Source organism: Pteropus vampyrus, unplaced genomic scaffold (assembly GCF_000151845.1).
Source record: "Pteropus vampyrus isolate Shadow unplaced genomic scaffold, Pvam_2.0 Scaffold36, whole genome shotgun sequence".
Taxonomy (NCBI): Eukaryota; Metazoa; Chordata; class Mammalia; order Chiroptera; family Pteropodidae; genus Pteropus; species Pteropus vampyrus.
Window position 1 is genome coordinate 11,813,790 of NW_011888817.1, and position 15,621 is coordinate 11,829,410.

The window sequence follows — 15,621 nt, forward strand, 5'->3', positions numbered from 1 at the left end:
CCTCAGACTCATCAGTCATTTCTTCCTCCTCCTCCTCCTCCTCTTCAAATCCATCTTCATTATCTAGTTTAAATAATGCCTGGCGCTTTTGGCGTTCCTCAAACCTTCGCAGTTTCATCGCTTCTTGAAGTTTCGCTTTCAGCACCAGAAGCTTTTCACCTGAACAGAAATATGAAGAAATGCTTTAGACACGATGACTGACTACGTACTACAGTAACGTGAGTGTGAATTCCAGGCAACTCCAGAGCGTTATCGTCACATTCCAAAAGGAAAATCAGAGACCTTAGCACTCTAGGCTTTTGTTATTTTAACAAATGGGTGTTGTTATGAATTGAAGTATAAAAGAGAACTTGCAGAATTATGTGCTATACCCTGGGATTGTAAATTTACTATTAAAAGGGCAAAAAGTGGGCGGGGGTGGGGCACGTGTAGTGGGACTTCAGGAGTCTGGCAAAGAAGCCATTGGAAAAAAAAGAGAAACAATTCAAGAGTAAAATGGGCAAAAAATATGAACTGGGAGTTCACAGAAAAATGAACATATATTGTTAATAAATTAAAATAATGTTTAACTTCACCTCTAATTTAAAAGATACAAACGAAAATGAGATATTATTTTTGACATATTTAACAAGAGGAAACAAGAACTCTTACACATCGTGATTCAGAGTATAAATTGATGCAACTATTTTGAAGGACAATGAGATATATATCAAAATTTGACTGAATGATTCTATTGTAAAGAATTTTGCATCCAGATATACCAACGTATATCTCATAATAGGATGTAACACTGTATCAGAAACCAAAAACTGGAACAAACAAGATGTTCCTTAACAGCAACATGGTTAAATAAATCATATTATATTCACACAATAGAATATTAGGCAGCCGTTTAAAAAAAAAAAACCTCAAAAGCCACATAATGTGTGTCTGAGCTCTGGAGTTAGGTGGTCTGGATTAGGCTGCTGGTAACAGAGCTGTGTAAATACTTTGTATATCATTTCCCCATATATAAAATAAGGATATTGATGTTATTTACTGTAAAGTACCTAAAGCAATGCCTGGCATTGAGAGAGTAAGTATTCAATGTCTGTCTGTCTGTGTTGTGTCTCTGTCTATCTGTCTCTCTCCCCCTCTCTCTCTCTCTCTCTCTCTCTCACACACACACACACAAGACACACAATGGTATATACATATGAATTTTCCTAGAACACAAAATATGTTAACAGTTGCCTTTGGGAAGACTAATTTTTCATTTTATACCTTTTTCTCAGTGTTTTACATTTTTTCCATGTGACATATCACTTGTATTTTCAAAGTGGGAGTAAGAACAACAGATCTGCCTCTAGTACTTTGTTAAAATAAAAAAGCAGATTACACAGCAGAAGGAATGGCATGATTACACTGATTTTTTAAAAAAACATACATATATGCAAAGAGAGTTTAAAAGGATAGATATAACACAATATGGTTATAGAAATTGTCTCTGAGAGAGGACTGTAGAAGTTTTTTGTTTATTCTTTCTATATATTTTCTACAATGGATATTTAGTTTCTTAAAATAAGACAGAGGTTATTTTAAGAAATAAAGTCATCTTACCAACCCCACATATCTAGGCAATGCTACATGTGAATCATGCTAGAGGTACTGTTGTTCAATCTCTAAAGTATTGAAGAAAAAAAGATTCTGCAAGTTTTCACTATAAGGTCTTCAGCAGCCATAAAAGACCTGACAGAGTACAAAGTATGAAGCTGAAAAAAAAAAAGTAAACTTAAGTACCTGGTTTTGTGTGGCTTACTTCATCCAGCTTCTCAGCTTCCAAAGTCACAGGTACCACATCTGCCTTTAGCTCTTCCTTTCCATCAGTGCCTACATCTTTCACTACGATGTTCACATTTACCTTCTGACCAGCCCTGGGTTTGACTGCTGGATTAGCATGCTTCCAGAAACGCTGCTTCAATGCTTCCAGTTCTAAACCAAAAGGTCAACCAGTATGTCAGTTTGCCATGCTCAAACTCTTTCCTTTAGGATTCCAATTAAGAATTATAAGCTAAGTTTTTTAAGTTTGACAAAGTTGTAGGGAAGAAAAACTCAAGAAACACCAGACACTCCTTTGCTACTAACACCTGTGTCGAATTCAAATAATTTAAGCCAAACCAATTGACTGCTGCAACTGTTCTTTCTCAGCACACTTCGAAAATCTTTTTAGGGTAGAAATTTACAACTGACGTTTCTAAATACGTGCATTTTTTTTTTTAAGTATCAAACTGGCAGAAAAAATACTGTAATTCTCAATTATTCTGGGGCTTAATTTTTCATTGGTTTCATTCTCCTTTTTAAAAATTCCCTATTTTGAACATTTCACCATTTATTAGCACTCTTATGGGCAATTAAAAACAAAAAAACGAAAATCATGGTCGATCCAGTCAGTGATGTAACTCAGCAGCAGGAATAGAAGTTTTTTGTGAAACTGCATAATCAGTACAATCAGAGAGGAAATCCCACTCACATCTGGCCCCTGAACCACAAACCTAACTGGTATACAAGATAACTAATATAGAATCTATATAGTAGGTACTCAAAAATAGGTTTCTTCCCTTTCTTGTCTGTCAGTCCAGGACTGTTTAGGTAACTTGTAGTCCCATACAACAAAATTTAGCAATGTCTAGTATAGTAAGTACTCAAAAACATGTTTCTTCCCCATCTCTTAGACCGGAACTGTTTAGAGAACTTCTATTCCCACATAACAAAACTTTCCTTCCACGTTCTGGGCAACAGCTCATTCTCAGGCTTCTGTGCTAATGGAGCTATACTAGTTTTTATTTTATTTTATTATTATTTATGCCCACAGCACCTAGTCTTCCTACGTGGTTTCCCATCAAAGTACTAACCAGGGGCGACCCTTCTTAGCTTCCGAGATCAGACATTGGGCTTGTTCAGGGTGGCGTGGCCATAGACCATGGACCGTGGCTCCACTGGGGCGCGAACCTAGGACCTTCTGCGTTTAAAGCAGACATGCTAACCATTACACTATGGAACCACGTCTGAAGCTATGTTAGTTCTATCACCAACTCTTCCACTTCACTTCCTGCTCTGGTCAAACTGTCTTACACATTCTTCCAATATGTACCATGTAGAGCTTTCTGTCGCTTCCAAGGATGTATTTATCTTTACTTCCACGAAATTTATCCATTCAATCAACAAAGACTCACTGAGCATATTTTATATACCAAATACTGTGACAGACATAGCACATGTCAACCAACCATAAGTTGTTTCATGAAGGACGGTCTTGCTGTATTAATTTCACTAATAATGCTAGCAGAAGCAGCAGCTACTGAGTGTTGCTTTATGCTATCTTATTGTATGCATGATTTCAACAAATCCTCACAATAGCCCTATGAACCAGATAGTGCCGTTATTTCATTTTGTTAAAAAGATAGCTGAGAGAGGCCAAATAGCATACTCAAGGTTAAATAGTAAGTAGCACAGTCTAGATTCAAACTCTGGCTTTGCTATAAAGCATAAGCTCTTAATTATCATACCCCACTGCCTCAACACAGAGGGAACACCCAATACTACCTGTGAGTCAGAAAGTTTACCTAATGTGGTAATACTTGAGTTCTATCTTAAAAGATCATTCATTCATTCAGTAAACATGAAACCTACAATGAGTCATCCACTGTGGAACCACCAGGGACAGAGTAGGGAACAAGCCAGAAGATCCTACTCAAAATATAAAGGGGAAGGCAGTGAACGATTAATTATATCCATCTACTTGTCAAGCTTTCCTTTACCTATTGGAAGAAATTTATCCCTCCTCTGAGTTCCCATAGCAGTTTATTCTAAATGTTTCTTTCAGCAAAGAATACTTTGCCATTTTCTTCACATTATTTAATGTTTTCCAATTATCAGGGGCACACGTTCATTATAAAACATGTAACCACTTTCTTGCATACTTATCTTCCCTACTAAAGTGTGAGTAGCTTAAGTGGAGGATAAATGTCAGACTTTGGGGGTAGGGAACGTCCTACAGCATCTCCAAATGGCATATAATCGAAAGCTACCAGAATAAATCCCTCTGGAGAGACTCCCCACAATTCAAAGGATTACCTCTGTTGGCTTCAGGTTCTTCAAGTATCACAAAGGAATCTTCATCAGCACCCAGACGAGGTTTAATGAAAACGTCTACTCCCAGTTGTTTAAGTCTATCCAGAGTAAACTTCCTCAGTTTTTCAGAGGGCACAACTGCCGCTGATTTAGTTTGCTGCCTGGGCTCTTCCACCTTTTCATCTGCTTCTTCTGTTTTTTTCAGGCCTTCTTCTCTTTCCGGGGCATCAAGTTCAGGTGCTACAAACCCTCCAGTCTGATACCCCTCATTGTCCTCGGTCCTGAGTATGGTGGATTCCTGTTGTGCCACAGAGCTTTCCCCAGGTGAAGGTCTAGCATCATTCTGCTTCTGTTTCTCCTGGATTTCTAGCTCTTCACTTCCCACCAAATCCTGACTGCAATACTCATCCGATCCAGCAGTGGTCTGGAGTTCCTTTGAAATTGCAGGGAGTGCATTAATTCCCATTTTGTATCCTGTACCTGTTGTCTGTTCAGAATCTTTGCTATGGTGGTCACTCATTATCTCAGTTGTGTTTGCAGTGTCTCTGATTTCTTTGTGATGGCTTGACTGATACTTAGATGACCTAGAGAAGGGGAAATATGTTGGAGTTGAGAATTATCCTAAATGTGAAACCACCTCTGTCTTTAGTATAAAATGAATCAGTTAAATCAGTTTTTAAGATGTAAGGAATCTGAACTTTTGGTGTGCTACAAAACTGAATGTCTATCATAATTACAATCACAGGAAAGAGGGTTCTTACTTCAATAACGCCATGGCATTTCCCTGGCAAGTGGGCCGGGGTTTACGTTTGAAGAAATCATGAATGGTTTTGTTCTCGGGCATATGATATGGAAGATTAAGTGCAGACTCTATAAAATGAAACAAAACAAGCAAATCTATATATTGTATATTCTGAAATGTCACTTCATATTCAGTTAACTAAACAGTACAACCAAAGCCATCACCAGAAATAGAAAACAATCCTGGCTTTAATAAAGACTGGACCTGAGTAGAAAAGAAGTCCCTGAAGATTAGTGGCTTTCTAACCTGGTTGTGAAGTCAAACTGATCCAGGGAGTTTTTTAAAAATACGGATTCTTAGATACCTTTTCAAGCCTATTAAATAAGAATTTCTGTGAGCCTAAAAATTTACATATTTGAAAAGTTTCCAAAAGGGTTCTGATGCAGCATAGAAAACCATTAAAAAAACACTCCCAACTTGGCAGTTCTATAAATCTGGAAATTTAACTGTTTTATATTAATTAGAAGTACAACCATTTAAAATATTATTCTACTCACAAGCTAAAAATTAATATAAATAGAGCAACTATCAAAAGTAACTAATAAAACACCATAGCAAGACAAACAAAACCACTCTTTCCTATCACCAAGAAATTTTCTGTTTGTAGTAATGTCCCACAGCTTTATAAAAATGTCCATTCATTCTAAACTTGATATTATAATCCAATTCATGTTAGGAGTGTTAAAAAAAAACAAAAACCCCCAACATCTAAGTTGAACTTACAAAGAAATATTGTGATTTGCCTTAAAGTTTACTGTACTGATTTGTATTACCTCGAATAAGGCGCTGAGTTTCACTATGCAGTTTTTTTAATGCTTCCTTACTTAATTTGGCTGCCTTTCTTTCCTTGAAGAAAACAAAAAGTGAGACTACATTAATACTATTATTCAGAAAGATATTTATCCCACAAGAATTTGCTCTCTCCAAGAAAGAGGACAGAGAGGGAACAGTAACCACTAATAACACAATACAATATCAACTTAAGGAGCTCCATTTATTTGCAGGTCAGATAGAATTAACTCAATCTAATCCATATTTGTATCCCTACTATATACAAAACAATATCTTGGATACCAGGAAAATAGGATAAACAAGGTAAAATATTTATCCCTGAGAAATTCAGTTTCCTGGGGAAAGAAATCAACATGACAACTATGCAGTACACAGCTCTACCTCACCTTCCTCATGGTGCCTTTTGATAATTCACTTGCTTCTTCAAAAGAAGAGACCCCACTATCCAAAGCCAGCTCCTTTTTCTGAAGAAAAGATTACAAGTTGAATAATATAGAACAAAAAACAAAGCTGAACTAAAACGTTGTTTACTCAGGATGGCTTTTATACTCCAACATTATGTTACATTAATAATAAATCAATAATTATCAAATAGAAAACTTTAACCATACAGCATCCTATAATGCCTAGAAAACAAATTAGATGTCTCAAATGGAGTTTAAGCCCTCATTTCCTATACTTCTGTATTATGTCTTTCCCTAAGGAGGAAGCATGACTCCTAGAATGCTAAAGATGATCTTAGGAAGAACAATTATGCTTCCAAACACTCGAGACAACAATGCTTTAACTGATGTGTCTCTTTGATACCCTTTCTGAAACCCTGTAGGTTCATTTCTTAGAGGCCACAAGGTGAAAATTTCCATCTCTGCCTCACTACTTATCTGCTTCTTACACAACATAAAGTATCTTACTTTTTTGCCCAACATTCCTAGTTTTCAAACAAGTTGGCATGTCTGTCACTTGTACTGCATGATTCCAAAATTAACAGCTGGAAAAACTTACATCAACTGACAGGTGTTCTTCTAAAGTTGAAAAAAAAATTATATTTCCAACAGTAAACGATAGAATAAAGCAAAGGTTAGAAGCAATGGGTTAGCTCTTATTGCAATCAACATTTACTTGCCTTGTGCTTTTTTACTTTGTTTTTCATAGCTGCCCTTATGGATTCCAGTGACTCTTCATCTTCCAATGGAGAGTTATTTTCCTCCTCCAACCCAGTTTCAAAAAGATCTTTATCCGCAAGAAGACAGCCACTATCATTAAATGGCTGTTTCACATCATCTTCCTGAATAAGGCATAAAGAAAAAGCAAAATTCAATCACTTCAAAATCCAGTATTTCACAACATCATATGGCAATTTGGATCAGGCCAAAAAAGCTCATGTTTCATCTGTAGACAAACATGTGGCATTCTAGAACATTCTCACTGGTTCCTTAACCCACAGTCATCCCTTGAAGTCCAAGCTGTGATTATATGCAACTGTCCAAAACTAACTTAATAAACAGTAAATATTTTTGAAAAGTCAATTACTTATTAAGCAACTAGTTTATAAAACTTGAGGATGGTTTTCTAGTTAGCAAATAAGATTTTTGACTGATGAACACATGAAAAATCCTCTTTTGTAAGTTAATTTTCATCAGGTCGGAAGCAGCAAAGAATGACCTCATGTGCTCACAAAGAAAATCAGAAACCCATTTACTTGGAAGTGTCCTCTGAACTAGAGAATGAGAGTAAGTTTTAAATCACATACCACATTACTCACAATGCAAAACGATCAACTCAAAGCAGTATTTTGAGTGCAGAAACAACCTAAAGAACTAAAACCAATCTTTTCTAAAATGTGAATTTGCCTTAGAAATAGCCAATGATTCTTTAAAATGTACCTTGTTTTTTGTTTCCTTCTTTTTCAGCCGCCTAATTTTCTCCATCTTTCTCTCCTCTTTCTCAAGTCTTCTCTTTGATTTTACTTTTGCTTTTCCTCTAGTTCCTTCTTTATCACATATGGTTTTTTTGGAAATTTTTCTGTTAACAGTAAAGTCCACTGAGTTTTCAGATTGGAGACCCACCTCTAAGCAAGGTGTCACCTGGGTTTCAAGATTTTCCTGATACAAAGACTCCTCGATGTCACTTTCATCACTGTCTGCTAGAGTTTTGTAAATCCTTCTGACTTTCCCATTTTTTCCAGCATATAAGTTCTCTTTATTTTCCTCCTCGACACTGCCATAGGTAGTTTCCTCTGGAGAGGTATTCGTGTCCTCTCTTTCAGAATCACTGTCGTGTAGCACCTTTCTGCTTCTCAATTTCTTACTCACAAATATCTCTTCATCTGAATCTGGAGGAAACACAACTTTTTTTTAGAGGTCTACTGTCATTTGGCCTTCCTCCTACTACTCCTCAAAAACATATACAATTATCCAAGCGATATGTTACCTTGTGAAATTATGTAACTTCCACTAAGTGACTGTAGCAAAGCACATCTAAAAATATATTTTGAAAAATATTGTCCCTGGAAAAATGTCTTACTGAGAAATGTAATTATACGTATTTACAATCTAATCCTTCTGGCAGGTATTAAAAATTCTTTTATTATAGCAGGAATGAATGCATTCAACCAAGCAATGTAGTAGCTTCTAGATGTTTCATACGTAATAATATAATAAAAATGGTTATTTTCAAAAAGGCACAAACACTATTATTTTACTTTTATAATAAAATAAACAATAAGGTTGGGGGAAAAGACAAAAAATAAACAATAAGGATGGGCATTAATAATTTAGTAAATCAAGAGAATAATGAAATTAATCTCATCCACTTACAACCCAGGCTCCCACATTCTAGTCCTAAAAATAAGAGTACTATTACAAACCTCCTTCGCTCAAAGGCCCAATTGTTTCACAGCTGCCCTGTCCACTGTCTGAAGGACTGTCTGCTTCTTCTTGTGAAATGAGTTTTGGATCACTGACTTCTAGGTGAACCTAGAAAGTGAGAATTACTTTGTATTGACCAGCAGGTGACAGAAAGCTCTAAGTATATAATAACACATATATCATTATGGGATCATCAGGATGAAATAAGGTTAAAAATACATATATGTGTATACATATATATGTATACATATGTATAATGCTTCAATGAAGGATGACACAAAAATTCATTGTTCACTTGCAAAGAATTCTATAGAACCAACTCTTCATTTTGAGTACAGTAGTCCCTACCCTTATCCACGGTTTCGCTTTCGATTACCTGCGGTTAACTGTGGTCCGAAAATATTAAATGGAAAATTCCGGAAATAATTCAACAAATAATTCACAAGTTTTATTTATTTTTTTTAATTCATAAGTTTTAAATTGCACATGGTTCTGAGTAGCATGATGAACTCTCACGCCATGCCACTCCGTCCCACCTAGGACATAAATCATCCCTTTGTTCAGCATATCCATGCTGTATACACTGCCCAGCTTAGTCATTTAGTAGCTGCCTGAGTTATTAGATGGCTTGTCCTGATAGTGCAGTGCCTGTGTTCAAGTAACATATTGTTATAATTGCTCTATTTTATAATTGGTGTTGTTAATCTCTTATTGTTGCTAATTTATAAGTTAAACTTTATCATAGGTATGTATGTATAGGAAAAAAGTTTTTATAGGGTTCATTACTATCTGCAGTTTCAGGCATCCACTGGGGGTCTTGGAAAGTGTACTCGGTGGATAAAATGGGGGGGGCCTATTGTAATGGTAAAAAAATGAAAAGAATCAATCATTTATTATGCCTTTTCTATGTGAACTGTTTCTCAGTGTATCCAAATGACATGTTAAATAACATCAGAGATGCAATCCAGATGTGGGAGACTCTGTACGACAAACTATGTGGTTTCTTTAACAATAAATTGTAAGGAAAAAAAGAGAGGGAGGGGGATCTATACACATGTACCAACAACCGTAATATGTGAACTTTCTGTGGACCTCGATTCAAACAAACTGAAAGCATATGTGTGTGTGAAAGAAATCTGCACTGACTAGATATTTAATATTAAGCAATAATTCTAAATTTTAGGTGGTGTAATAATATTGTGGTAATCTCTTTTTTGGAAAGCCCTAATTTTTCAGAGATGCAAAATGAAATGTTTACAGATGAAATAATGTCTAGAATTTGCTTCCAAGTAGTAATCTAGTGAAGGGGAAATGGGTGGGGGTATAAATGAAACAAAATTGGCATGATTTGATAAACGCTGAAGTTAGGTGATGGTTCATTATACTAGCCTTTCTAAATTTGTATGTTTGAAAATTTCCAAACAAAACCATTTTAAAAGTCAAAGGTAAAATATTAAAGGAGAGCTAAATTAGGTCACTTGACAAGTTAGTGACCTCGCTGTCCTGGATGCCAGGTCACTGACCTCCTTGGTGTTCTCAGGGCTCTGAATCAACTTAATGAGGGGGAAAATATTAACATCTGTCATGTAATAGGGTACGAGGTCTCACCCTAAAGGCTTCTCTAACAACTATTAAATTGATCTGAATGCTTGGTACAATTATTAAAATAACCAAAGATAACATGCACTGAAGAACCACTGAGGATCATCATGTATATGCTGATGGTCCTCCCAACAATCCAAAGCAGTAAGACTATTAGTTCCATTTGTGGATCCAGAAACTAGGTAACCACACAGCTCAATACATAGTGCTGTTGTTAATCACTTTATTCTAGGCAATTTGCAGCAGTACCAGCAACGGTTAAAAGACAGGGCCAAGAACAGGGTGAGAGGAGAGGATCTCAAAAACCTCAGTAATCAACATACTATCTTAATGGAATATTTTTTAAAAAATCATGAAGTCGGCTGCCTGCTTTTTTTGTTCTCCCAATTCTGAACTCAGATCAAGTGTAGAAACCTCCATATTTATAAAGGTCAATAGTAACACTTTTTCATCACTGCTCAGAATTCATTAGCCTTTCATACACACATCTCTCCTCCACCCTGAGTCTCATTCATTCAAGTCCTCACTTATCCACTATCACCTTTACACACACACACACGCACACACACCCTTATTGTTTATACTTTTGCTTCTCAGAACTATAGAGATCATACATCAGGTAGACGGGAAGGTGTTCTGATGCTCAGATTTGGCTGTTTTCATCACTGATCCACTTAAGAGCAGATCTCAGAGAAAGTCGCCTCTTTTATAAACATAAATAAAGTTTTGTTGGAACCAGGGCCAGGATTAGGGTGAGGTGAGAGACTAAGTCGTGCAAGCACAGGGTCGGGTCTTGTCTTTATTTAAAAGTTTGATATTTTATTCATTATCAAGTAATGGGATTTTTTGTATTTATTAACTTTTTAACGCTGCATTAAAATATTATCTCGATTACTGAGTTTTTTGGTGTTTCATTTAAGTCTGCTCCCAAGGCAAGTGTTTCACCCTAGTCCCGCCCCAGGAAAGAACACAGGACTGGAAAGAAGTCGTTTCTATGACCCATCCCGCCAGCGCCCAGCCAGCCACCACCATCCGGAAGGCCCCGAGACTGGTACTTCTCCTCTCGGGCCCCGCGCGATGACCTCTTACGAACTCCCTTAGACCCACGCCGTCCATTTACAGAGAATCCTGCCCCGTTGCCCAGAGGCCGGGTTCGGCTTGGGCCTTCCTCTCTTTTGGGCTGCTTTAAAAAGAACTCCTACAGCAGGAAACGCGCCAAAGGGGAGGGCGGGGCAGGCTGAGGAAGGGCTGCGAGGCCGGCCGCGCGCACTGCTAAATCCCGGAGCAACACAGCCGAGGGGACCAAGGCGCGGGAATCTCAGCGTCGGAACTGGACAGGGGGATCGGGAGGCCAGGGGGTCTCTGCTGCCCGGCCCCGGAGGCTGTGATGCCGCGGTGCACTTCGGGAGCTGTAGTCTTCCCAGCCTCTGCGACCCGCTCTGTCCCGCACTACTCCTGCTCCACTCCACCCCTCGGCGCCTGACCTCCACAGCCGCGGATGGAAGCATGTACATGAACTCACCTCAGAAGCCACTTCGGCCGTCATGACTCCCGCCTCTCCAGCACTCCCCTCGGGACCAAGCAGGTCTTCAGTTCTCTCAGCCTCTAAACAGCTGCTCCCGCCCTCTCCAGCCCGGCAGCGACTTTTGAGCTTTCGCGCCTAGCCAGAGTGGAGGTCCCGCCCTCGACGATTTGCACCAATCCGGAGGAGGCTCTCGAAATTAAGCCACGCCCCAACTCCGTTCTACCAATCATGAGCGACTTCGGCTAGCCCTGCAAATATAATCTAGTTTGGGTTGGCGGGTCGCGGCTCTCCTCGTCAACTGAGCCTGGGGGTGGCTGGAGGTGTCCTGGCCTTGCAAGACTGTACCCTGAAAGTGGTGGTTTTTGACCTTTGACCCTTACCATAGCGCGACAGCTCCCATCTAGCAGTAATTTGAGGAGTAAACCCTCCAGGCAGGAAGTGAGCTGGGAGTAAATCTCTGAGCACCAGAGGGCATCCCTGTCCCATACTAGAGTCCAGTGCCTGAGGGGATTTTCTCCAGAACCTCCATCCCTGGAGCAGTTACATCCTACCTGCTCCTTCTTGTACATGGCACTCAAACCACTGAACATCAGAAAAGAAAAGTTTTGTGAGCCGCTCAGATACTAAAGAATATCCTTGGATAACCTTTATAATTTTATGTAAGGTTAATTCAAGGATGCAGAAAACACCCACCCATCCTACTTCCAGGCTCTTTGGACAAGGCAGAAAAAAGAACAAAGGGTATAGAATAAGGCTAATTCCAGAAAATTCTAATCTCTTTTCACTGTGCTGGCTACCATCTTTTTGCCCCTTCAGGTCCATTCTCTGTCTTACCTTATCCTGCTCTGTCCAGCCAAGGCTGACTTCTTCCCACTGCATTCTTGAGCTCCCTTGCCCTCTGGCTTCAGTTGAGTCAAGCTACTGGAAGGTACTTTACAAGATTACTGTAAGGAGATCAGAGGGCACCAAAGGTCGCAGTAGTTACCATCCCCACTTCACTCCCCATGATCCTATCCACTTTTAAGGTGACCAACTTATCTCAAATTTCTCAGGTTTTATTTTATTTTATCTGTTTATTCTATTTTTAATTAATTTAATTTAATTTTTTTTGTTAGGGTTCGTTTGTTTGTTTGTTTTTAAAAATTTCCCAGGTTTTAGCATTGAAATTCCCACCTCCTGGGAATCTCCTCAATCCCAGGCAAACCAGGATACTTAGTCACTCTATCCACTGGCCTCCTCTTCCAAATTTCCACCTTTAACTGGGCTCAGATAAAAGTTCTCTCCCCTCATCTTCATTTCTTCCCCTCCTCACCACTTCTCAGCCCACTTCTGCCCCCACCAACAAGTCTATCATCCATTCTCTCCTCTCACATCTCAGTATATCCACCTTTTCACCTACTTTACTATTAATTTCTACATTGATGATTCCCAGATATACATCTATAGCACTCCTTCCTCATATTTGGAGGGCTAACATTTATTTGGGGGTTACTGTGTTGCAAGAATTTTGAAAAACATTATCTTATTTAATCTTCAGAGTAACTTTGTAAGGTAAGTAATATTACTATTTCCATTTTAGCAGATGAGGAAACTTAACCATTAAAAGGCTAGTAACTGGTGGAACCAATATTCACACACTGTTCAGTCTGATTCCAGAACTCATACTCCTCAGAAAGACCTTGCCTGAGCACCCTGTACCTTCTCCCTCTGTCTCCTGTTTTGGTTTCCCTGATAACACTTACCTCTGCCTAAAATTTTACTTTTATCTATTTGTATATTGTTTGCTCCAAGAGGACACTTTGTTTTCTTTAACACCATGTCCTTACTATCTAGAATAGTTGTTCTTAAACTTGAGCACGCATAAGAATGATCTGAAGGGGTGGTAAAAACAGAATTTCGGACCCTACTCCCAGAGTTTCTGATTCAATATGTCTCATGTGAGGCCCAAGAATTTGTATTTCTAACAAGTTCCCAGGTGATGTTAATGTTGCTGATATGGAGACCACACTTTGAAAACAAAGGGCTTAGAACATACCTGGCTCATGGTAGGAAGTCGATCAATATTTGTTGAACTAATTAATTTAGTCATTTGAAAACTATAGTATTCTTCTTGAACCTACTCTTTAGAGAGCGCCTCTTCAGTCACCAGAGAAATAAAGAGAGTTCTGATCCGGACAATGGGTGGAAGGGGTATGCTAGGAAGGGAAAACCTTTTATTCTATATATTAATTTATGTCAAGCTAAAGGGAGTTTGTATTTGGAATTAGCAATCTGTATTCTCAATTTTGCTGAATGGCCCCATAATTCATCACTCACCAGTTAAGAAACTTGAGAGTCACCTTGACTTGCTCTGTCTCCTGACTCTCCAGGTTAATCGCCCAACAGGTTCTGTTTATGAAGCTGATAGATGACAACAAGAAGAAGATCTAGAATGTTCACTTTGCAGGGACGAGCCTGAACTTGTCCTGTAAATGGCTTTGTGACCTTAGAGAACTCATTTAGTGTCTCAGAGTCTTGTTTTCTCTATTTGTAATTATAAAAGATTGGATTAGATCATCAATCTCAAATGGATGTAATTGGCACAGCACCTAGAATTAAGATAATCTATAGAAAATACGTTGCAGTACTGACACTTTAATTTGGTCATATGAATTAAGAAACATTTTCACTAGTAGGATCTATTACTATAGCACCCAAATCAATATGAAAAAGCAATTCAGAGATTAGATGTCTATGAAAACATAAGCTATGAAATTTAACGCTCTTAGCCCATTCCAAAATTTTATTTATATTTGCTTGCTAGAAGGCAAACAAAAGCAGATTCCAAAGGCTTACAAAAGTTTGGAGGGAAAATATTAACTAATTATATCTTTTAGTTCATCTTTTCTGCAAATCGAGAAATGCTACCGTGTTAAATTTTTAGTACTACTGTTCCTCTGAAGTAGACTGTGAGAACTATTCGCTTTTCTAAAGCCCTAGGCCGCTTAATCTTCATTCCTGGAGAATCAGTGCCACCATGTGGCAGAGTGTGGTCATGTCAGTCCATGTATTACTCTACCCTAAAACCAATTTTTTAATTTAAGTATTATTCAAAGAGTTGTTTAAACTTTCCTTTGAAATAATTGCATCTCCCAGAATCTGCTTTAAAAAATGTATACTGTAATTCCATAGTTATTAAAGCTTCTCTTGAAGAGTGTCCTGCTCAAAGGTCAAGGCTGTTTTTCTTGCTTAATGTTGTATCCCCTGACCTTTAAAAACTGCACAAGACCTGACACATAGCGAGTGCTTAATAAATAATTGTGGAATAAATTATTAAAATACCATGGCCTAAAAAACAAAACCCAAAAATACCAGGGCCTTTTGCCAAGGCAAGACAGCACACACACCATCAATGTTTTGTTTGCAGAAGCTTCTTTACCGCAACTTTTAGCAACCTAAAGTATCTATAAAATATTCATCCACTCATTCAACAAATCTTGAGCACCTATTTTAAGCCAATGCTAGACACAGAGAATATAAAGATAAAACACAGTCTTGTTCTCAGAGATATTTTCATTGTTGACTGGAGACAGGCAAGCAAACAAGCTTGTATAATAGTGGAAGTGTGTAAAAGTAGCTGTGGAGCCGTGAGAGAGAGGCAACTGACTTTGTCTGGGGTAAGTCAAAGGGAAATGACTCTGAACTGAGTTTCCAAGATGGATTGGAGTTCTCCAGGCTGGTACAGGAAGGAGAAGGCATTCCAGGTATGTGCAGGGGCTTGATAAAGCATGTTGTGTTTGGGGAACTGAAAGTAGGTCAGAAGGACTAGAGTACAGGGTGTGTTTGTGTGGCAGGGGGGGGTGGGCGAGGGGGTGGCCTAAACAAAGTCTGAAAGTTAAACAGGGAAGAAAAAGTCTAGAATGCTATGCTTAGAGTTTAGTTTT

The 15,621-nt window shown here is 38.4% G+C and overlaps 1 protein-coding gene and 3 non-coding genes across 4 annotated transcripts in view; all 4 read right to left on the reverse strand.

Moving 5' to 3' along the window:
- CLSPN (claspin) overlaps positions 1-11,844 on the reverse strand; it is a 23,755-nt gene extending 11,911 nt beyond the window's left edge. Inside the window, exons 1-9 of the mRNA XM_011357966.2 lie at positions 11,696-11,844; positions 8,571-8,679; positions 7,588-8,036; positions 6,828-6,989; positions 6,091-6,168; positions 5,686-5,758; positions 4,872-4,980; positions 4,114-4,694; positions 1,780-1,971 (exon numbers count right to left, since the gene is read on the reverse strand). Coding sequence (XP_011356268.1) covers positions 1,780-1,971; positions 4,114-4,694; positions 4,872-4,980; positions 5,686-5,758; positions 6,091-6,168; positions 6,828-6,989; positions 7,588-8,036; positions 8,571-8,679; positions 11,696-11,719 — 1,777 coding nt within the window. The 5' untranslated portion in view covers positions 11,720-11,844. The remainder of the gene's footprint in view (positions 1-1,779; positions 1,972-4,113; positions 4,695-4,871; positions 4,981-5,685; positions 5,759-6,090; positions 6,169-6,827; positions 6,990-7,587; positions 8,037-8,570; positions 8,680-11,695) is intronic.
- Positions 2,968-3,040, reverse strand: TRNAL-UAA. The gene has a single exon. It is a non-coding gene; the product is annotated as a tRNA-Leu (tRNA).
- LOC111738305 lies at positions 10,564-10,633 on the reverse strand. The gene has a single exon (XR_002779811.1). It is a non-coding gene; the product is annotated as a small nucleolar RNA U2-30 (small nucleolar RNA).
- LOC111738306 lies at positions 10,765-10,844 on the reverse strand. The gene has a single exon (XR_002779812.1). It is a non-coding gene; the product is annotated as a small nucleolar RNA U2-19 (small nucleolar RNA).
- Positions 11,845-15,621: the final 3,777 nt, after the last annotated feature.